This window comes from Mauremys mutica, chromosome 9 (assembly GCF_020497125.1).
Source record: "Mauremys mutica isolate MM-2020 ecotype Southern chromosome 9, ASM2049712v1, whole genome shotgun sequence".
NCBI classification, from domain to species: Eukaryota; Metazoa; Chordata; order Testudines; family Geoemydidae; genus Mauremys; species Mauremys mutica.
Genome location: NC_059080.1, coordinates 57,209,321 through 57,233,134, shown reverse-complemented (window position 1 = coordinate 57,233,134; position 23,814 = coordinate 57,209,321). Strand labels below are relative to the sequence as shown.

Below are 23,814 nucleotides of genomic sequence, written 5' to 3'. Positions count from 1 at the left end.
GCATGAGCTTGCATCCAAAGAAGTGGGTATTCACTCACAAAAGCTCATGCTGCAAAACGTCTGTTAGTCTATAAGGTGCCACAGGATTCTTTGCTGCTTCTATTGCACATCTGATATGTATGTCTCTCTCTACAGTCTGTCAGGTTATTGCATTCCTCTCTGGGGTATATATGGTGTTAAAGTACATGTACTGTACTGCAGGGTTACTCTTACCCTGTCTCTAGTTAGTGTCTGTGCCCTGTTCTTATGAACAATCCAAATATAACCAGGGGGTTGAATCCAGGCTTCTCCATCCACTTGTACAGGCACTCCCTCATCTCCCAGGATTGCTATCTTCACTGTCCGGCACTGCAAGAAATAAATGCATTAAATAGGTCCCAAAAGACAAGATATGTTGTATACATTTCCTCTCAAAATGTTTCCCTATGTCTGACAGCCTTGTTCTAATTGCTGCTGGGGGGGCTGGACCACCTGATTCAGTTCTTCCTGCGCAGGGCAAACTCCCTTGGGGCCCTGGCCTTCAATGCATCATCCCTTGGGTTATCTAATGGATTGCTGAGCTAGTCAGTGTTTCAACTGCCACAATCTATCCAGATCACAATGAACAGTGGAAAACCACTCCATGATCGATACCATCTGAAGCTACTAGCCCTGATCCCTGCAGGCCCCCACATCAGGACTAGGGGAGTCTAAGAGCCACAGGCTTTGATTTCTCTGCCCTGTTGGGATTGACAGCAAGCAGAAACACATTGCAGCCTTCAAACCAAGTGTTCTGGGTGAGGGAGGCATGAGGTTGGCCAAGAAGTTCACAAAAGCAACAGATACCTGTGCAATCCGGTGATGCTGTAGATTTATCACTCGTGACACTGCCATCTGCATGCTACCAAACACGGCTACCACCTCCAAGATCTTGTCATCAAAGGAGGGGGCTGTAAATGTCTAAGCAAACACAAGGGGAGAGAGAATTCAATTCCCATATTTCTCTGTGTTAGAAGAGCTTCCTTCCCTCCCATGGATGGAGGTTTGTGGCTTTCTCTTTTGCTATTTACTCACTATATAATTAACAATGAGGCTACAAGGTGGATTCTGAAATGATCCAGGAAGGAGAAAAAGTAGCCTCCGTATTCCCAATGGGCTTCCAAAAGCAGCTAAAGGATCATTCCTGCACAGTGATGACACAAGCCTCTTCACAACATTCTTCTTATTGGACTTAATTATCTCCATTATTTGAGGTCAAAATTTTGGACCCTCACGCAAAGCCAACTGAAGTTTATGGAAACACTGCCCTTAAATGGGCTTTAGAGCAGGCCTTTTGAGCGGAGAGGAACAGGGGGGCATCCCAGAGCTCATCTATCGCACTTCATGAAAGTCAGAAGGATTGGAATAGGCTCTAGCTCCAGTATGAACCCCTGTGGCTGACAAGTTGCTGAAGTTTGACTTTTGGGTAGCCACACATTTCAAAGAGAAACCTCAGCCAGACATGCTCTTGTTCCAATCGTCAGGTCTCAGGTGCTACTGGTGCACTCAACAGTAAATACTGAAGAAATTTGTCATGTTCCCATTTGCCACCTTCAAGGAATACTCACATCATCTTCTTTGGTGCCTCCCCAGAAGTTAGTGCCTCCAGCATAGCTGGGAATGTTGAGTACAGCAATCCCCTGAAGACTGGGCAAAGGGATCGGACGCCCATCACACTGCACAGAACAGAAGATAATGTCACTTTTATAGCTGTGCTGATGTTAGCAGGCAGCAATTTTAAAGCCTCTCCAGATTACTCAGTCATCACTAGGCAGACTGCTGGAGAGAGTAGAACATTGTCAGGATACTGCTGAGGGCACAGTCACTGGGCTGGCACTGAAGCACACTGCCTGCATAACAGGATGAATTCCTAGGACTACTGGCCTTGTCTACACCAGGAAATTATATCATGTTATAATATCAGGGATCAAACAGCTGGTACATGCCCATATGCTGTCCCGGCACTTCTCTGAGTGACTGGCTTGCTTTCCAGAGTCTCAGCTTTTATTTAAAAAGAGAAAGCAAGTCTCCAGCTGGTATGGTGGCAAAAAAAACACTCAAAAATGTGAGCCAAGAGTATTTGATGCAGAGAAGCATAATAGCTCTTGGGGTAATGAAGAGCCCTATTCATGTCACCAAGATGTTAACTCTTGATGCCTATTGATGACAGTTTAAATGGCAACATTACTTCATTCCTCATGTAAGAAAGAAGAGGGAGGGGCACAATTTCCCATGAGGGCTGTTTCATTCTGGTGACACAAGCAGGTGTCACCACCCCTTTTTTCCCCCAGTCAAGCATGAGCCCCGGCTTAGAAATGGAGCAGAGCTCTTGGGCACATTTAAGCCCCAAGTGAGAGGGGGGGTTCAGCTGAGAGAGCCTGGTGGAGCCAATGGCATTGCGATCTCATTTTGAACATCCGTACAATTTGCTGAGAGTGGTGTCGCATTTTGACAACTCATGGATGGAGCTAATGTTGTGGGGGAAGCCTGGAAGAATATCACCATTTTCTTCCCCAATCTGACCCCCGTAGAACATGTGTTAACTAATACAATGTTAGACAACCAGAGTAGATAAGGACAATGGTATTTACAGGAGATACAATGTTAAACACAAAAACCCTTGTCTATGCTGAGGGCTAAGTCTTTGCTCAACAGCATGTTAGTCAACGTTTTCTAAAACGATGTAATTTCCTATCACGAGCACAGATTGCATGTGTGGAGAATGGGAATATCTTCCTAGTATCAACAGAGGCTACTTTCATCAGACTGAGGGTTGACGTATGCTAATAGTGCAGTGGGGTTGGGGGTGGGGAACCCCAAGGACTGAAAATGGAAATGTTCCTCTGGAATCAACATGTTGGGTCAGATTCAAGGTGACTGACAGAGATGCTGAAAGGACTTTGTGTGTTCACTTAAAGACTGATAAATGATGCTAAAATAAATGTGCCAAATCAGAAGTGAAAAATTAAAAATTGACTGGGATGGGAGAAGGAGAGATTTAACCACGTAAGGGCATTTTCTTTCTCACCTCCAGTAAGACTTTTTGCTCCAAGTTCTTGTATGTTCTGTGTAGTAGCTCCTTGGTCCCGAGCACTCCATACCACATCATGTTTTTAGTACGACTTCTTAGAGGGGCAAACAAAGAAATAAGAGATACAACAGTCAGCATGAGGCACTGTCATTTACTGTCTGATTGCAAGAAAAGATTATTTCAATGATACCTCCCAACCCGTAAAAACAAGAGTCCTCCTCTTTCAGAAGACACAAGAACTGGAAATTGCCACCCCTTGTATTCTGAAAAGAGGCTGCCCTTGAAAAAAATGAAACAGGAATTAGGGATGATCCACTAACATGAGCTGTCAGAAACATGTGCAGATGCTCCCAAGAGGGAGATGCAACCAGTCACACACATCACTGAGCTAAGGGTGTTGCTGAACGTTGCTCAGGACAGAGAAAAACCTATTAACCGCAGGTTGTTTGAAGGACCCTGTTTCTATATAGGTATCCTGAAGACTATAGAACTTAGGCTCGATTTATAGGGCAGGGTGTGGGCTTAGAATGGAGTTCCATGGCATTTGGAGTTGGGACACAATTCTTTCGTAGCTAAAAAGCAGCCACATGAGAAAGGCTGCTAGCGAGGTAATGAAGTAAATGCCTGAACCACTGCATTCAATCCATATTAGAGCTAGCTACCTGGATCTCCCATATTATCTACAATGTCTTGAATTAGGAAGTAATCAAGGTGAAACTACTCATGCCGGTTTCAGATGACCAGCTTCAAGGTGCCATAGTAGATTATAAACTGTAATCACTTCTGATGCAATCACTATAGACCGAAAAGACCAAAATCTGCCTCCCAAACAGGGGCGGCTCTAGCCATTTCGCTGCCCCAAGCACAGCGGCACGCCGCAGGGGGCGCTCTGCCGGTCCCGTGGCTCCGGTGGACCTCCCGCAGGCTTGCCTGCGAAGGGTCCGCTGGTCCCACGCCTGCGGGAGGTCCACCGGAGCCGCGGGACCAGTGGACCCTCCGCAGGCAGGCCACTGAAGGCAGCCTGCCTGCAGCCCCTGCTCCCAAAGAACTGACCTACCTGCACTTCTCTGGGTGCTCATCACGTTTGTTGTTGAAGTCCAGAGAGATCTTTGCATCCAATCCAATTCCAAAATAATTATTCATGACACACTTCTCAGTGTAACACTCTCTGTCAAGTTAAAGAAAACAATTTTTGTTAAAGTGACCCATATCTCTTACACCCCTCTCAGCCATCCCACATCTACTGACACACAGATGGTTGAAAGAAGAGGAGGAGACCAGCAGGAATTTCTGTAGTCTAGTGAGAGCTGATTCAACTACCTCATAAGAAACTTCATAAAGAGCAGTCTGGACACACTGTGTTGGAGTCCAAGGTCCTGTGGATTCTGCCAATCCCTGGCCACAGAATCTGCAGTTGAATCCACTCCTGTGCCCCAGAACTGTGCTCAAGAGTCTATGATTTCATTTTGAAAATGTTACATTTCTAGCCCTTATGGCTGTGAAGAAAACCTCGCAAGTGTGGACAAAGTGTAACTGACAAGGTGATAGCTGCCTGACTCAGCAGAAAGCCTGAAACAATAACTCAGTGTGGTCAACTGCTCAGCTCAATGGGGTGAAACCTAATGACGATGATTTAAATATCAATATTTAGCTATTTTACTGCTAAAGATTTGAGTGGAAACATCCAAAAATGGGTTTATCTCACAATTCCAAATCCTTTCCCACTCCCTTTCTGGACACCAAAAGGCCCAAACATCCCGTTAGCCCACAGCCAAACCGTCCAGTTTTCCCCCTGTACAGCTTCATCAGACATACCCAATACAACAATCTGCAGCACACCAATTGAAAATTTAGGGACACGGGCAAATGAATGTGATTTACTCTGGGGACAAACACCACAGGGGGATTGCATTTGTCACTTTCACAGCTCAGTCAGTGAAAAATGTGTCATTTTTGCATTTTCATGAAGCTGCTGCAGAATTTACAGATTGCTGCAGAATCTAAGGGGCCTTATTGGAGAATTTAGGTCTTGCTTGCTGAACAGCTAACTGGACTTTGCCCATATCACACTAACTGGGAGAGAGAGACACTCCCTCACATCCACAGGTCCTAGGAGGAGACTGGCCTTGGTTAGATTCTCTCACTAGAAGCCCCATATCTTCTGCATTGACTCCTCATGCCCATACACCTTGATAACTGACATCCAACATGGGAGGGCTGATTTACACATCTCTTCATCCCAGCGCCGCCTACATCCCCAATTAACTCTCAAAACCAACCCTCTTCCCTCAGCACAATTTACTGATGCTGAGGTTCATCTGGAACCATTCATTCCCATCTAGCTCCTCTGCATACTCACAGGTTTTCTGGCTCAGAATTAAAGGGATCTGCATTGATCAACAATCGGCTGATGACCGAACTCCCAGGCAGAGAACCAGACATACCAGCACGAATATCTGGGGGAGAAATAAAGAGGGAATAGTATGTAGGGCATATCATGGAGTTTATTAAATATGGAGGCCAGGGCATGTTAACACTGGGCAAAGAACTGCTATTTACTGCCAGAGCCAAGAGGACAGGGGTGAGAGACATATACCCCCGTTGGAAAAACAATAAAATCAGACATATGACAAATACTAGTCTCAGGGCTCAACCCTAACCAGCACTGGGTCCAAACATAGGTGTTAATTCTTCTATTTGGGATCAAAACATTACAATGCGCCAGAAAAGGGCTGTCATCGGTTTTGGCTCTTTCTGGAAACACGAGATCTCACACTCACTCTCACTCACACACACACACACACACCTCTTTATGGTGGGAAATCCACCTTTGCCTTTTCTTTTTTTAAAGGAAAAAGGCAAAGTAAAAAGCCCACGTGTCTCCGTTTGTACAGCCCCCAGCACCAAGGAGGGCTCCAGAGCATTCTTCTACCCTCCAGCAAGACGCAATCAGCAATCAAGCTGTAAAGGAGGTGGGAAGGGAGTGCATAAGTCTCTCTGCTGGTTTGGGTGTGGTAGGGTCCGTGCCTGGGGAAAAGGGGACAGAAGCAATCTTACTGCAATAGCTCTCTCCTGCTGCTGGGGCAAGGAGCGCAGCTGGGTCTCTGCCTGACTAGACTGAGGGGACAGAAGTGGGGCTCAAGGCTGCACACCGCTCTTCAGGAGCTGCTGCATCTTGCTCCCCACATTATCAGCTATCAACAAAGACATGCCAGGTTTAGTCAGGGAGAAAGTGACCCCGACGCTTTCTGGACAAGAACAAACCAATGTAAACAAACAAGTCAGGATTTGTGGTGTTAAAAGTTATCAGTGAGTGACCTGCTAAGAACACCAAAGGCTAGAAACAGCTGCAGGATCTCTGAGATGGGAACGAGGGAGACTGAAAGTACTGCCAGTGACTTTGGCCTTGACTTGGAAGGACCACCCTTCACTCTCGGGCCTCTCTTGAACTCAGACTCCAGGACTGTATTGAGAATTTTACACTTATTTACCATTGCAACAACCTCCTGTTAAGCTTATGCTGAGGTTGTTACCTTTGTGCAATCATCAAGACCTAAATCCGGTCTCTGCACTGCGCCCATTAAATCTGTGTCTCGGTCTCAGCTGAGGGTCATTCTAATCTTTTCCCAACATCTTCACTATTCAAGCCCATTGGAAAGTTCCCTGCAAACAGATTACTCTCCAACTTGGCTCTGGCAACGGTTTATCTGCAAGAACGGATATCAGGCAAACATTTCATGCCCTCAGCTGGAGAGCGGAAGCTATGCTGTTGTCACCCCAGCTCAGCAGGCTGCCTGAATGGGAAGGGGTGGGTGAGACACTCACTCGGGTAGAGGATCTTTGTGTTGAGCATCGGCAGGTTGTCCCGGTTTCCTGTCTGGGGAGGAAGAGATGCAGAGCTGCCCAACGACAAACTTCCTTTGTTTATTAGCCTTTCACAAGAAGATTTGGACACTACAAAATACAACACAAAACACTGCAATTGACAAACATTGTGTATTGCTCAAACAAGCATACACCAGCACTGCACAAGCAGTAAGGAACAGGGGACAGAAGGTAAAATTACCAGTCACTCAACATCAACACATTCCAGACAACACAAAGCACAGTTACGCAAAGAGACAGAACCAGACTCATGAAGAGACAAAAAGGTTTGGCCCAAGTGCAGCAGACAGACACACAAACACTTGGTACCAGCAGTGAGGCACACAAATACCTTGAACTAATACTAGGAATGGAGATGAGAGAGGTCTGGCTTCAGTTGAAGAAGAAAACAGATGATGGGTATTGGCCTAGTCCACAGACCCAGTTCAGTTCTGAATGTATTTGGAGTGAATAGGGCTCTCTTACAATTTTCTCACTTAACAGTGATTACAAGCTGGTTCCTTGCTTTAGTATCTGTGCAGGAAGGCCGGGGTCCAATAAGAAAATGTCAGAGGGGGAGTGGAGTGGATGACACCTGAGAGCACGGCAAGCTGACAGCACTGGGAAGACTAGCTGCTGCTATCAGCATAAGGTTAATGAATCTCCTGGGTCTTACAAATTGCGCACTAAGATCATGACCAAACCCTCAAAAATCTGAGAGGGGTTCCTCTTTGAGAAGGAAGGAGACTGTTTGGCAAAGGGATTTGAGCATGGAGAAGATGTGAAGCCTCTGAGCTGAGGTTACAGAACTATCGCCAACCTCACACAGGAGGAAAACGGGTTCCAAGAAAAGATGAGCACAGAAATATTTTAAAGCGCCTATAGAAAAGGGAACCCTAGTGCTTGTCCAAATGCAGGAACCTGGGCTGTCCGACAGCGACTAGTACCTTTCCGATGACTCCTCCCTTTGGGAACTCCATAGTTGCCACTGTGCAATGGCTGCAGGGAGGTTTTATCCTCGTTCCTCAGCTCCTTTCCCTCCTCAGAGGTGGAAAGCCCCAGGATGAAGCCTTCCTGCTCCTGAGTCTGGGCATTCTGCTCATCAACAGCTGGACAGAGAGAGAAATCAGACATGTATCTTACACCTCTGTCATGAGAGTACAGAGGGAAGGGGGAAGGCTGGCAAACAGCAAGGAAATACAATACTGCCCCAAAATTCTATTCCCACACCAGAACTAATCCAAACAGTTGCCCCAGGGTCTTGAATGGGGCGAGCCACAGAACTCCTTGCTTAAAAAAACCCAAAACACGTTAGTTTTCATGAAAGAGAACAAATTATGAGCCTGATTCAGCACCTATTGATGTTAATGACAAATCTCTCTCTGAGTTAAATGACAGTAGGATGAGGGCTCTGACGGCACTGAATTCATCTATCAATGAATGGCAGTGAAAATGCAGACTTTCCCACACCGTTTAACATGAGTCAGCTCTGACCTGGAGGACTCAACTGTTGGGGTGAGGGTACTTCAGTCTCCAGGCCCACCCATTTCTTGGTCTCTCTGCTGAGACCACGATCAAGAGAGCTTTGATGGACTGTGAAAAAATGTGTCCAACTTTAATGCTTGCCATAACTGTATTTATACTACCTAAGGACCTATCTCTAATTTGAGCTATGCTACAAATAAACGACCTGCTTTTATTTGCATGAGTTCCCCGGAACTGCTAGCCAAACAGAAGGATGCTAACTGATGTGCATGTCAGATTTCTGTTTGCTCAGCCCAGATTGTGACAATAAAATAGGCCATTTGAAGTGACCACCAACATTAGTATCATGTGGAGAAAAGAGAGGTCTTGGGCATAAACCAATAAAAAGGAAGGAAGGAATTAAATGTGTGTGTTTGGAAACGAAACGGCACAGAGGACTTAATCAAATATGTTCACAAAACGCAATGGAACTTGTTTGTTCAAGGGATGGTGAAGTCAAATTCTTATGTATTACTCGGAGAAGCCAAAACCTCCTCTGGATGGAACTAACGGGCTTGTTCTTTCACAGACACAACCTCTCCGCATCAGTTCTTGTTTCTCTGACAAAGGACAGCGATCACCCAGACTATTACACTGTTGTAAATCCAGGTAATATTTCAATGATTTGCAACTTCAGGCTTAGTGCCAAGTTTAAGGTTGCTTACAGTTGTACTCATTTAGGTGTGCAGACTTTAAATCTCTGACTTTTACACTTTTCTCTCCCTTCTGTAATACACCAATACATACTTCCTTCTCAGTTCAACTGGGATTTCCTGCTTGACACTTTTGAAGGGACTGGAACTTGGAGCTGAGGGGAGGCAGGGAGAGGGGAATAGGTCATGGCAGCTGGCATGTTCCACTGGAGCTGGGCCACAAAGGGCCAGTGAGCACACAGTGGGCCTAATGAGTATGAAACAGTCAGTCCAGGTGCCAGTTAAAAGCCAACCATGATGTTAGGTTTTGGATCCAATCTATCTAAAGTATTTTTAAAGCACCTCCCCTCGGAGTATTTACACATTGTACATGGGTTGCGGAAAACAGCAGGCCAGCCAATTTGCCATTCTACTCTTTGGTTTAATTGTTGCCTTCTACCTTGGAGTGTGCTGTGCGATCAAGTCAGCCTGGACAGCTGTAAGAGAACGATGGAAGGCAGGTATTTTAGCCCATGAATGATAAAGGCCCTTCCCTACAAGCTGAATAGAGGTTACCTCAGGTCAACTAGGGACACATGGATCCAATTAAGGGCTGCGGGCAACTTTTCAAAACCTCTGGGGGGCGGTGGAGGGGGAAACAAGCTGCTGCAAGGCCAGTGGCAGCAGGGATAAAGGCTTCTCTAGGGTGAGAGGCTGCTCTCCCCTCTATGGGGGAAAACAACCAACCTGACTGCCTGTTTAGGAGAAGGACTGGCACTCTGGGGCCAACAACAGGACAACTCCCCCAACCCACAGAGAGGGGTCAGGGAAAGGTATCCCCCTTTTATTTTGTGTTGTGAATTTGTTTCTTTTATTCACTGGAGAAGTGCTCCTTGGGCTGGCCCTGAGGCCTGCCTTGGCAATACTGATAAATAACCCTGAGGGGAAAGACAAACGCTGTCCAGGCGGTGCTGATTTACCCCAGTCCCCACCACCACCAGAGGGAGAAATGCTAAGTCAGAAGAGACGGAGGAGGTGCCCAGCTGCCAGGTTTGGTTCTGCTCTGATTCTTTAGGGAATGCTTTACTGAAGAGGTGGGTCCTACTGTGCGATATGAAGATGGAGAGGCTAGGACTCTTACTATATGCCTTTGATGTGGGCCCTTTAACTGGGGCCAGACTGAGAATAGCACTGAAAAGATGGCAAAGATTTTCTAACTGGCGGCCTAGGGGTGGAAGGTCAATCCTGTAGGAACCCTTCTTTGTATGGGGAAAAATGCATACAGGCTTACTGGAAGATTGTCATACAGCTCAGGAATGTTGTGGTTAAATCATGAATCCTGCTCCTCCCTGGAGTAAAGGCAGTGTACATGTCCCAAGAGCAGACAATGAACTGCAGGCAGGATCCCCCACCTCTTACCTTTTTCTGCATGCTCTATAATCTGACGAATGGCTTTTTTCAGGCTGTTGGCTCTCAACATTAGCTGCTCCCTAGGCCGGAATATCTGGGGACGGGGAGTGCATGATGATCCCATGGAGTGGTCACTAGAAGAATCACAAGCACTGCCAGATCCATCACCATCTTCTGTCTCCTCTGCAATGGTGGGAGGTGGGTTTGACAGAGACGAAGAGGCTTGAGATTCATCATTTAATGTCTTCAAAAGGGAGTCCAGCTTCTCCTTCAGGACAGAGCACTGCAGATTAAAGCAGAAGGTTTGTGCACAACCATACCAGTGGAACTGGGCAGCCTGTTGGATTGCTGCTGTACGCGCGCCAGCTGGGTCTCTCTGACAGCAGAGTGGTTTTCTCCCATTCCTTTCTACATTTGAAGTGCTCTTTTCCCAACATACCTTCCTGGCCATGACCTCCGACTCCTCCGAGCTTTCCGTCGCTTTCTCGTAGGCCTTCCCTACTCGAGCCACAAAATCCTTCACTGTCTCACAAAGCACCCTAGGCAAAGGAGGCAGGCAAGACAGTCATTCACAGGTTTGTCCACCATTCTCAGGGTGACTTTTCTCCCTTTATCCCCTGCAATGGGCTCTCCTGGACATACTCACTTGGCTGAGGAGATAACCACAGAGTGTTGGTCAGAAGTCAAGATTTTGGACAAATGAGCAGCCACAGAGTCTTCATAGAAGAGAATCTTCTGCACCTGGCAACAGCCAGAAACAAGCTGTTAGATTACTGTTCCCATGGTGCAGCTAGGCCCATGGCCAGGGTTACCATATGCTGTGTTACACTTGGACTTCCCACAGTGCTCTCTAAGGTGCAGGGTCATGATTTCTATTCACTCTATTTTCTTTGGGTTTCCTCTGAGAGCTCTATGGTACAGAACACAGTTACTGGTCTGGCGTGACTATCTGATCAGGAAACGAATTTCTATCAGCTTGTCAATGTGGTACAGAGTTGGGGCTCAGGACTATCCACTTGGGAATAGAAAACACTGTTTTTTATGATTCTGAGAATGTTGTGCAGTTTTCAGCAGCTCCTATAGCATGCCAGCTTGTATGGCAGTTTACGAAAAAGCCAATATAATTTCCAATCCAACCTGTCTTCTTCTACGGCCCTTCACTTGCCTAATATGGAAGTGTCCCCATTTCTGCAGCAACCTATCTCCTATCATGCCTCCTCAGGAGTCTATTGCTTTCGTTAGCCCAATTCCCATCCTTCTCTACAGCAGGTCACCCCTCTGATGTAGAGCCCATGCCCACTTCATTTAAATTCTCTTCTCCATAGCCCGCTCCCTTGTCTAGTTTGATCCCATCCGCTGCTGAATCCCCTCCCAGTCTTTAGCCCTTTGCAGCTGGCTAAGTACCTCAGAATCCTCACTGAAATCTTCAGTGACTGTGGAAGTCGATGACTGACGAGGGAGTTTGGTTTCATACACCATGATGCTCCACCTATTGAAATAAAACCATTGCAACTATTACTACCAAGCTGATGGCCTCCTTGCCATGAGAAATACAAACAAACGGGGACTAAGACAGAATGAAAGAGCTTTTTATATGACCTGAATGAAAGGCTATGCACATGCGCATTCAGAATAAAAAAAAGACCGCATTCCTATAGATGCATGTGTCACATACAGGGGTGCTTAGTGTCACAGCATGTCACCTGTAAAGGGGTTTGAACTGGGGGAAGGGAAGGAGTGATACCCTCCAAACAAATATCCCTTTCCATCCCCACGTCCCTAGTATTCCCTATTCGCTACCCTCACTTTCTCTAACAGAAAAAAACTGCAGGTTTTGCTATGAGAATTTCCATGGCGCAACTCTCAAAGGCTGCTGCAGACATATTTTTTAAGTGTCAGCTTGATCTAGAAATAAACACTAGCAGTACAGATGTCCACTTCAGCTTTCAGTTTTACTTTTTGATTCAGACATGAAATAGCTATTTCAAATGCTTTGTGAACACCTGATGGCAAAATCACAGACTGTAATGCAGCCAAGTTACACTGAGAAGATTTCTGGAGTACAGAGATTGTGGACTGTGTCAATTTCACTATGCTATCGAACTCCACCACCCAACTTCTAGACATGACATAATGCTCAAGACTATACCGGGGGATAGGGAAGCGGATGTACAAAATGACAGAACATCCTTGCCATATCTAAATACTATGAGTTTATTGCAGCCTTAGATCTCCCCTGACCATCCATACCAAACTGTGTAGTGGTTGGGACTACGTTGAAACCACCAAACTCATTTTACAATCATCACTGATGCATGTGTAACTCTTGGGAAGTAAGGGGAGGCCTCTGCCTCTCTCCTGCCAGGTGTTACTAGTCACTTCTATATTGCACAATATCTCCTTGGAGCGATTATTCTGCAGGGGTAATAAGCAATGTAAGACTGCTTCGCCCTGATAACTGAGGGTAGGAGTATAATGGGGAACCATTGGTGAAACTAGTCAGTAATTCAGGCAAATAATAGTCAGGAACAGTATGACTGTCCTGGCAGGCTGATGTCTCAGAACAGAGCTTAGCGCACACTCCGGTGGCAGAACTTGAGTCAGAGATGTGAATGTGTGGTTGGGCTGACACTCACCTGTCCAGCATTTTGGTACTGGCCCTCTCCAGCTTCTCCAGGATCTGTGGTAGCTGGGTGTCGTCATCACATGCAGATCCCCAGCCTAGCACCCGGGCAAGATCATTTCCTGTACCCAGGGGAAGCACTCCCAACTGGCACTGCACCAGGAGAAAAGAAACCAATATGGATATCCAAAAGAGAAAACGCAAGCCCCATCCATCCAAAAATAACACTGAGAAGAACCTCACTGATTCCCAACCTAGATCAATCCCTGAGAGAAAACTAGTCATAAGATAAAGAGGATGCCAGCTAGGGCTGACCACAACCAGAAAAAGCTGTGAATCGAGAGAGGAGTAGATTCCAATGATACTCCTGACCTATTCACTACAAAGAAAACCTTTCAACAGCTGGGCAGAGCTCAATATTCTCATTTTACACCAGGTGGTGCTGTTGCCTTTCCTAATGAAATGGCTCAGGGATCTCCAGGAGAAAATCTTCAGAATTAACACAACACACAGAACACTCATTTTGGGAAAGTATTTAGCTATTCCTGGACTCTGATACCAAAGGGACTCACACCCTCTCCTAGAATTATTAGAGGGACTGGAGTAGGAGCGCTGGCCTTTTGGGAGCTAGACCCAGCTCTCTTCCGGGAGAAATCTATGTAGGGAATGGTGTAGGAGCACTGACCGAGCGAATGCTCAGATACTCCAATACCTGGCTGTCACAGGAGGGAACTGTGTAGGAGCACTGACAGTGAGGGGTGTCACTGTTAGTGTAGTGCCTGGCCCCATTCAGCAGAAGTTACTGCAGGAGCACCGGCTATGGGAAGCTTTTAGTTGCTTCACTCCTGGCACAACTGTATTTCTGTCTGATCAGACTCCTCCTCACCCGTGGTTGTCTGTTCTTCATGCTTACACATGGACAAGCCCTGTGGGCAGGTACCTGTTTGTGAAGATTGAGGCTGTCAATTTCGGACAGAACCCATCCAACACTTCCATCCCCACCACAAACCAGAATCCGGAAAGTGTCAAATTTCTGGAATAAACGTAAACTACAGGAGGAAAACAAAAAACAGATGGGAAGAATAATGTGCTACTAAAGAAACAAGAGTGATTAGCTATTTCAATCTGGGTTACAAACTTTGCTGGGTAGCTTTGACTAGGCTGGTTTTTTCAATGAACACAAGTCACTGCTAGATTTCAGGTGAATTTGAATTCTTCATTGTAAAAAGGAAGTATAACTACAGCTATGTGCAATGTTCATATCTATTCACTGTACAGAATGGAGAATCTATACCAGGGCACTCCACTTCTGCATCAGCCTACTTTACTCTCAACAGTAGAGGAAACAAATATTTGGCAGTTGATAATCTGCTGAATTAATACCTGTCTGCGGATTTTTGGTGTTCTGTATACAGTTAGGTTATTTGTCATGGCTTGGATTGTTCAATATTCAGAGCCATGCTAATTAAAGAAAGACTGCAAGAATGGGGATTCAGTACATGCAAGTGTTCAGGAACAGGAGATTAAACCTCACAATTCTCTCACAAAGGTACTCTGCAAATCATTGCTCTGCTGCCTTGTCTGCTTTGCAACCAGGAAAACAACTCACCACCAAGAAAAGTGTAACTTTCTCATTCATCTGGGCTAGTATGGACACTGTTCAGAATATTAGGCCTAAAAATCAACCATTTTTAAAAGCTGTCTGTGGTTCTTACTGTAAAGCATCTAAGGGTATTGCCTGTACTAAATAAATTTGCTACAGCACTACAGAAAAATCATATTACTGAAAGCAATCACCACCGCATTGAGAAAAAGCTCTCATAGAGGATGGCATTTTGTGGTGCACAGTTTGATTGGCATGAGTTTGAAATTACTCAGCGAACATTATACCACACCATCATTTATTTTGTTATTGCCACTTTCTTTTTCTACAAAAAAGCAATTTAAAAAATTTGATAAAATTATTTGATACTATATTTCATATCCCTCTCCTTTGAAAACATGTGCCTTAGTACCACAAATTCAACCATACAGGCAGAGAGAAGAAATAACTAGCACTATTTAATTTTATAACCCTCTAAAAATGATCTAATATAACTTTTCCATCAATCAGGGTGCTTCAGTTTTCTGGTCCACTATCTTGCAACCTGCTAAGGTGAACAAAATGTCTATGGTAGCTACAATAGTCCACGAGCCATTAGATTTTAAAATGGTCATGGTCCAGGAGTGGATGCTGCCTGATCTCGGACCCCAACTTAGTATGGTTTGAAATTCCTGCTTTTACTAAAGCCATATTGGGGGAATAGAAAAGGAAACATGTGTGATGGGCTTTTTTTCTTTAAAAAGGCATTCTCCCATGTGAACGAGGCTCGAGATGTTAGAAACAGCCCAGGAGCAATGACTTAGTGGTCAGGGTGGAGGTCAAAGTTTATTCCATGGATGTAATTTTTATTTGCAGCTATTTCTATACAGCTCACTTTGACAGCATCCAAGTACCATCTACAATATCCTGTTTCTCATCATAGCAAATGCAACAGTAATAGTTAGATCAGGATGGCTCTTAGAAGCCTGCCTTCACATAACTTGCTTTTTGGGGCTGAAGCTTTCCATGCTTGGTCTCATCCCAGAGGGGAGCTTCTGGAATCTCAGGGAAATCCTTAGCTATTTTGCAGTTATTGGAGAATGGAAATGACATATTTCAACATTAACATATGGTTTTGGCTGATCAGTAACTCAATAACAGCTAGGGAAAGCCCCTCCACACTCTTGCTAGATTTTTTTTTTTTTTTGGAGTGGGAGGGGGGGAAGAGAGAGAGAGATTTCAAATCAAAGAGTTAATCATTGCTGTTTCTTTGATATTTACAAGGAATCTGCTCATCCAGAGAATATTTCCCTACCCAAGGTGAGGTCCTCCATTCATAAGATCAAAGACCTGTGCCGGATTCAGCAGTTGTTTGAATCTTCTTAGGAATTTGACACCCTGGTTGTCTCCACTTTTTGAGTTGACAAAGACCAGCAAGGGGCTTGTGCAGGACGGGGGGCAAGTGGCTTTCCAGAACCCTGAGTGGGAAGAAGGAACACAGAAAAGGTGAAGCTGCACTAGGGGAGGGGCAAAGAAAGAACCTCACACCTAGCAGTAACGTTCTCCAAGCACAGGGATGAAGAAGTTAATTCTTTCTCTGAGGTGCTGACATATGCAGAGTAAATGCCAAATGGACACAGCACTGAATCCAGCACGAACCACCTTCCACCAATCATGAGGTCAAATGTTGCAGTTCTTCTAGCCAGATGCTTGAATTGCCAGCTTCCCCACCTCCCCAAAATTGCATTTTGCAGTATGAACAACAACAGCTGCAACAAACTTTGGGGGCAATAGCAAATAAACTGAATGCAATATCAAAATAAACAGCCCAAGGAACTCAATGCTGATAAGATCATTCATTCTCATGCTTCAGTCAAAACCTCCAGTTTGGGTTTTACTTGAAATTTTAGCAGAATTCATTTTAGGGCCTTGGAGTAAAAATATCTAGTTGAAAGGCCTGTAGCTGAAAGCGAGAGGGGAAGATATTAGTGGATACTTACCATCTGAATCAATGCTGTTCAGAGCCGTGGGAGGGATGACAGATACTTTACAGAGGCCAAGGGGGCACTTAGTTGGTAACAAGTCTTTACAGGTTGTGTGTACCTAAAATAATAAAACTGTATTCAGCCAGCTCCTTCTAAATCTTATTCCACAATGCAGAAACCCATCCCACTTTTGAAAAGAGGTCTTGAACAGCCAGGAAAGAGGGAGGGCATCCAAAGAAACGGGAATCAACAGTATGAAGTGACCAAAGATATTTTAAAGAAAGCGGTCTAAAGGCTTGTCTACTTGAGGATTTAGGCCACTTAACTACATGCGTGAAGTTAATGTACATAAATTGAAGTGCATGAAAACTATGTGGACACTCATTCAGAAGTAAAGTTGCCTTAATTCATAAGCTACATTAAACACAGGTTTAAAGCATTTTCACGTATGTACATTAACTTCACACCTTTAGTTAACTGTCTTAACTTTCCTGAGTAGACAAACCCAAGGGTATGTCTACCTTTCAGCTGAGAGCAAAACTCACGCTAGCAAGGCTTGAGCTAGTGTGCTAAAATTAGCATTGCGGATGTTGCAGCTTAGACTTTCAAGCACACTGATCCCTTGGGGTTCAAGCTCTTTTGGCTAGTCCAAGTCTCTGCAGGAGCGCAGTGTCCACAGTGCTATTTTTAGCATGCCAGCTCGAGCTCTTCTAATGAGAGTCTGTCTACCTGGGCTAGGCAGATCACTCCTAGCTGCAGTATAGATACACCCCATGCAGCAAACTGGGTTCACAGTTCATTCATCTCTTCTGTTAGCTTTCCTCAGCCCTTCCTGTTTATACACGCTGCCTTTCCTTTCGAGATGGGCACTTGGCACTCAGAGCACATGATAACAAGGTTGGACCCACAGGGCCAAGTTAATCCCTGGTATAACTTCACCCACCTCAGTGGGAACAGCTGGGTGCTCAACATTTTTGGAAATCAGGCCACTTAGTTAGATGCCTAAATCTGGATTTAGAAGTCTCACTTCAGGCACCCAGTTTTCAACATTTTGGCCCAAGTGGGGACACAGAAAGTAGGAATAAAATGAAAAATTGGGAAAGAAAAAGGAGCAGGAAAAGGGAACACAGAGAATGGAAAAGCACAGAGAAGGGAGGAAGTAGGGTAAATATACAGTGTGGGTGCAACTGACATGGTGTGGGGTAAGATAAGAAAGAAAGGAGGGTGATAAAGTGCCCTGCACAGGTAAACAAAAATTAGGTTAGTGACCTTTTTGCTCCTTTCTGATGTATGGAGAAGGCCCAGCATAAGGGATATTTTGTTTTTAATTTCTGTTGTTGTTTATTTTTAACATGAGAAATTCATGTACTGCTTTTTTTCCTTAATACCCCTGTAGCCAACTGGAAAACTAGCAGGATTTATGATGTCACAGATATTAAGCAAGTGAAATCTGTTGAATTGGGAGGGGAAATGGTTTTTATTGCAGTGGTTTAAAACTCCCTGATTTGTTGTTTGTTTCTGTTAATACTTACTTAGCTCTAAACAGTGGTTTGTAAAAGATTCATCATCTCTACCCACTGCAACTAAGGGCCAAGGACACGCCCTCTACACTTTAGATTCTTTCATCAAATACCTCTGGTAAAAGGATGATGGATAGACATGACAATCCAGGTATTTCTAAGGGAACACACGGGCAGAAAAAAATCCAGAGTATTTTTGGTGTGAAAAAGCTTTTCAGACCTTATATATTCACATCCCAGTGAAGCAACTAGGCAGAAGCCTTACTTCTTACCCTTTGCAGGCCACCTATGACATAGAGAAGAACATGGATACATTTGAATGAGAGCTTGGCCTGAACTGTCGCTTCACACAAACGGCAGCAACAGAGCACACAGCCACGTGTACACTGAGCAATGAGGAAATGACACTATCACAGAGGTACACCACGTTCACTCAGCTTACCATGGCTTTGCACCAGAGACAGCGCCAGTCTTGTAAGCGCAGAACGCTGCCACATGTTTTATCGCACACCATGCATTTGGCACTCACGGGGAGGTTTCCTTCCAGCCACTGGTGTGGCATTGAAATCTGCAAACCAAGCACAGAGGGACCAATGTGAGATTCCAGACTACAACTCTAAGAATATAAGACATGGTGTAGCAATGAGACACACACAGATGTGATGCTTGAGGCCAGCAAGGGCAATCTCTAGGAAACATCTATTTATCGATCTTAAGTACTTACATGGGACTGAGGCACAGATAGGCTAAGTGACTTACCCAAGGTCACAAAGGAAGTCTGTGGCAGAGCAGGAACTTGAATCCAGGTCTCCCAAGTCCTAGGCTAGTGCCCTAACCACTGGACCATCCTTCCTTTCCCAAGACTGAGACATAGGGAACCACACCCTTAACTAATCAACCTCAAAGCACCATGTTCTGATGGTCCATAAGTCTACAGTTATGTCTCTGGCCATCATAGAATCCTATCAATATAACACATGAGTAATAACGGAAGGCTCTTTCATAAAGAACACCACTTTCTGACACCAAGTGGCTTTACATACTATTTGCATTTAAAGACAAAGTCGGTTATTTCCACAGAACAGTTAATTGTACAGAGTATTTGCCAGCCCCGGCCCATGCAGTTCCGTCTAATTTTTCCACCTCAGGACTTGGGGAAAGAAGGCTTCAACTGCTTCTAGTCATTCCACCCTGATGTCTCAAAAGCAGCATGTGTGGAGGGACATATGCAAAGTAGACTCCACAGTTCCAGCTATTCCAACCCAGCGGGGACATGGTCTAGGCCAGTACATACCCCATCTTCATCTTCAATTATATCCTTCCCAATAGACGCCAGTGTCGTCCATTTGCAGTTGTTGGTTGCCCGGACAGCACACCGCTTGTGAGCTTTAAACTTGCATACTAAAGAGGAAGAAAAATAAATTAATCCTGCCACTGAACACATACAGAATGAGCATAAAGGCTGACTGAGCAGTGAAACACAGAGCTTCAAATGTCTGCTCCGAAAGAGAGCACCCTCTGCCTCGTTAGCAATGGCAAAATTATCAGAGCTTAATGCACTGAGTTGGTTAAAAACCTCTATTTTGCTCTAACTGCTAACTCTTGCTCCTCATTTTCACCACTGGATTGTACAAGGGTTAATTATCCCCTTGTTAAATATGACATGATATGTACAGTAAAATATGCCTGCACCCCTTTATACATCATGGGTGTAACCTTCTCCACGCTAGAAGTATGAGCTGCAAGAAGCTGTGAATGTCTCCTATGCCAAAGCTGAGCAAGATTAACCTCCTGCAATTCAAACACTTACATGCACTTGCTGCTGTGGATAATAAAAAACACACTTTCAATTTGATTCTTCAAAAACGGATACTTTCACACTTTGGATTTGGAAAATTCTAATATTCTATAGAAATGATTTTGGCAGATCAAAAATAAGTGCTTCACCACACCACTGCCAGATCCAACAACATAAGAACCAGCATTAAAACTACACACACTGTCATCTTCATACAACCCTCTAAGGACCAGATCCTGCATTCGTTATGCACCCAGCAAATTCCCCAGGAAGCCAACAGGAATCTGAGAGCAAAAGGAATGTAGGCTCAAGCCCATAAGAGTTCCATTCTTACATACTCTGTAGCTTTCTGAGTGATCGGTATCACTTTTCTTCTGGCCCATTCTGTAGACAGTGAACAACAATTCCATTGTTTTAAGCGATCTTTGGAATACAGTAGCGAGTCACCATGGCAATATGCCCTGAGTGAGAGACAATAAAGTGCTTTTACCTTCACATGAGAGTCCATGCGATGTGACCCCAGATAATGCCTCCCGGCACACATTGCAGTACGTTGGCCGAGCATGTGAGCAGGCGTACCAGTTATGCATCCCTGAGAAATGGTCCATACTGTACTGCGTAGACTTAAAATAAATACAGTACAGTAAACCCTAAGGTGGAGGTTGAGAGTTTTCCTAAGAGAGAAACTCAAACATAACAAACAGAAAAGGCAAAAACAGCACAATCTTTTCTGGGGGGTAGGGAGAGGGCAGGCTTTGTGCAGTTAACACCCTAGGCAGGCTAAGCACGTAGAACAGGGGTTCTCAAACTGGGGGCTGGGACCCCTCAGGGGGTCGCAAGGTTATTACATGGGGGGTTGCGAGCTGTCAACCTCCACCCCAAATCCCGCTTTGCCTCCAGCATTTATAATGGTGTTAAATATATAAAAAAGTGTATTTAATTTATAAGGGGGAGGTCGTACTCAGAGGCTTGCTATGCGAAAGGGATCACCAGCAAAAAAGTTTGAGAGCCACTGACGTAGAAGGACAAGAAGTTAGGTTGCTACGGACCAAGCACCTGGCTACACTGCAGTTGCAAGAGGCTGAATCCTGAGCAGGTGTGACAAGTAGGGCAATGGTGGTAGGCTGACCCCAAGCAGTTGAAGACAAGGGGTGCGAGGTATGTGTTCTGTACCTACCTATCCTGTGGTAAGTGTTCTAACACTCACCAAGAGGGGAGTGTACAGAGTACAAAAGTCACTGTAAGAGGGAGTTGTACACAGGCAGCAGTTTGGAGGTTTTGTATATATGATCTGATCCAATGCCCACTGAAGTCAATGAAAGGACTCCCATTAATGGGCACTGCGTCAAGCCTTTAAACAGATGCTATTTGGGAGGAACTGCACAAAACGCAGCTGGTAAATAAGAGGGTTCTTCTATTACCTCAAAATGCTCACGGTTCTGTATAGTCTTCAGTGCTGCAATCCAATCTTCCATCTCTTTTCTATTATCTGCACAGAGGATGAGCTTCCGACACGGGGTGATAACCTGACAGGACAGAGAAAATCACTACGGTGAGTCCCAGGGCTGTCAGGAAGAACAGAGAGCAGGGAACATGGAATAAGAACAACCTTTATCACATGAAATTAAACTGCTTCTGAGGACAGCCTCAGCAATCAGCTGTGTATCTCTCAGCAAAGAGCAATGACACTTTAATGGTATTGCTTGCCTCTGAGGCTAATGCTCTTTTTCTGTAGGGTTTACAGAGCTGAAGAGTTTTTTGTTCCTACTCTGACTCCTGAATTCACTAATAACTAGAGTTTGAAAAAAGCACTGGAGAGTCATCCAAAGAACAGCACAATACAGAAATCAATCACATATATAACAGCAATGTCAACATATTAACTGCATGGATATTGCATGAGGTTTTTTAAAAAATAAACATTTGATGGAATTTTTCATATTAATTTGAACAATATTAAACCAATTTCTATTTTATTTTGTTTACATGGCAACATGCCAACTTCTACCAGTTAACATTCCTATGTAAAATATGTGGCACACTGAAGTTAAGGCTGCAACTCTCAATTACTTAAAAACCTCAAAACCAGGATATGATCCTGTCCTACAACAATACACACTTTCATCACATGAGTGACTGTGAAAGTTGCAAAGCAACCTAACTGACTGTCTCACTCTTACTGCCCTTCCACTCCATGTGGTTTCTCTCCTGCTGCTTCCTCCATCATGGCCACCTGCTTTGCGGCCACATGGAGTTTATACACTTCTCACGGAGTCACCAGGCCAAAGCTCTGGACCTAGGTTATATGAAGCCGGTCAGGACTCTGGTGTAGCATGCCTCCTCTTTCTGAGCATTCTGTCACCAGGGCAAGAAGCTTACACAGCTTTGACCTTCCTGGATCTGACCTCAGAGCATTCAGCATCCCTTTCCAAACCGTGCGCTTCCTGCAGCGAGTCCGCTCAGGCAGGACTCCTGGGGAAGCCAGAGGGCCCTGCACCTCAACTCGTCAGCAGTGACTCTCAGCCAGCATGTAGAACTGAAGGGTTTATTAGTTGACAGGAACACAGCGTAAAATATAGATTGGTAGCACAGAAATCAGTGACTTTCTGCCAAGTCCATCTTGGGAAGTCCCAGGCCAGACGCCCTGGACTTCCCCTCTTTCAGTTCCCGAAGCAGATTGCCCAGCTACCAGCAATCCGACCTCTGACACCCCCGTTGCTCCTCCTTCTGGTCTTTGTCTTGCTTCCCGGGCAAAAGAGTCACCTGGTCGTCACCTGGTTGCATCCCCCTCCTGGGTCTCAGGTTATGAAGGGCACCTGCCATAGCATACATGCAGACAGCAGGAGCAGCCTCACCTACCCCAGAGAGTCCCAGCCAAAGTCACACATCCTTATTCCCGCCACCTAGGCACTGGTGTAGCACACAGGGAAACTGAGACACACACAGTATTCATTCTGACAACAGCTCTCCCAAATGTAAATTCTTGCTAAAACCAACAGATTATAGATTAATCAACCCATTTTGGAGCTGGGACAAGTGAAAATAAGTTTAAAAATTAGGAAAATATTCCAAAATTGAGATCATCATATTGTCCTATTAAAACATTCAACAAGGCCATCGGTCTGGGGATGGTAGACCGATGTTCTAAGGGTCCGTATGTGGAGCATGGTACATAGGTCCTTCATCTGTTTAGACACAAAGGAGGTCCCTTGGTCCGTCAGGATCTCCTTAGGTATTCCTACTCTGGAAAAAATCTGGACTAATTCTTTGGCTATGGTCTTGGACATGGTATTCCGTAGGGGTATGGCCTCGGGGTACCGGGTGGTATAATCTAGCACTACCAGAACGTACTGATGGTCCCGGGATGACTTCTCTAATGGCCCTACTATGTCCATAGCTATTCGCTCAAATGGAACCTCGATAATTGGCAGAGGTACCAGAGGAGCCCTTAAGTGTGGTCGGGGCCCATGAATCTGGCATTCCGGACAGGAGGTACAATATCACCGGACTGCCACATAATTACCTGGACAAAAAAACCTCTGTAGAATTCGATCAAGGGTCTTATCTACCCCTAGATGGGCCCCGAACAGATGACTGTGGGCCAGATCCATTACCGCCCTCTGATGCTTCCGGGGGACCAAGAGTTGTTCTATAACTTGCTCTTGGACCCGGACTACTCTATATAGCAGATCTTTCTTAATCACGTAATATGGCCCTGGGCCCTTAACTCTCCCCTCCACTGGGACCCCATTTACCTCGACTACTTCCTTCTGAATATTGTGGTATATGGGATCATTGGCCTGATCCTGACCAAAATTCCCGCGTGC

The 23,814-nt window shown here is 45.1% G+C and overlaps 1 protein-coding gene across 3 annotated transcripts in view; it reads right to left on the bottom strand.

Moving 5' to 3' along the window:
* Nucleotides 1-23,814, bottom strand: part of DGKD (diacylglycerol kinase delta) — a 118,790-nt gene that overhangs the window by 47,475 nt on the left and 47,501 nt on the right. For all 3 annotated transcript variants that reach the window (XM_045031322.1, XM_045031323.1, XM_045031321.1), the window contains exons 4-23: nt 21,409-21,513; nt 20,478-20,610; nt 19,484-19,590; nt 18,632-18,757; nt 16,685-16,787; nt 16,000-16,162; nt 14,043-14,151; nt 13,116-13,255; nt 11,884-11,968; nt 11,126-11,220; nt 10,919-11,018; nt 10,489-10,762; nt 7,861-8,022; nt 6,875-7,003; nt 5,409-5,505; nt 4,107-4,217; nt 3,047-3,143; nt 1,587-1,694; nt 826-939; nt 214-348 (exon numbers count right to left, since the gene is read on the bottom strand). In XM_045031322.1, the coding sequence (XP_044887257.1) occupies nt 214-348; nt 826-939; nt 1,587-1,694; nt 3,047-3,143; nt 4,107-4,217; nt 5,409-5,505; nt 6,875-7,003; nt 7,861-8,022; nt 10,489-10,762; nt 10,919-11,018; nt 11,126-11,220; nt 11,884-11,968; nt 13,116-13,255; nt 14,043-14,151; nt 16,000-16,162; nt 16,685-16,787; nt 18,632-18,757; nt 19,484-19,590; nt 20,478-20,610; nt 21,409-21,513 (2,493 nt within the window). The remainder of the gene's footprint in view (nt 1-213; nt 349-825; nt 940-1,586; nt 1,695-3,046; nt 3,144-4,106; nt 4,218-5,408; nt 5,506-6,874; nt 7,004-7,860; nt 8,023-10,488; nt 10,763-10,918; nt 11,019-11,125; nt 11,221-11,883; nt 11,969-13,115; nt 13,256-14,042; nt 14,152-15,999; nt 16,163-16,684; nt 16,788-18,631; nt 18,758-19,483; nt 19,591-20,477; nt 20,611-21,408; nt 21,514-23,814) is intronic.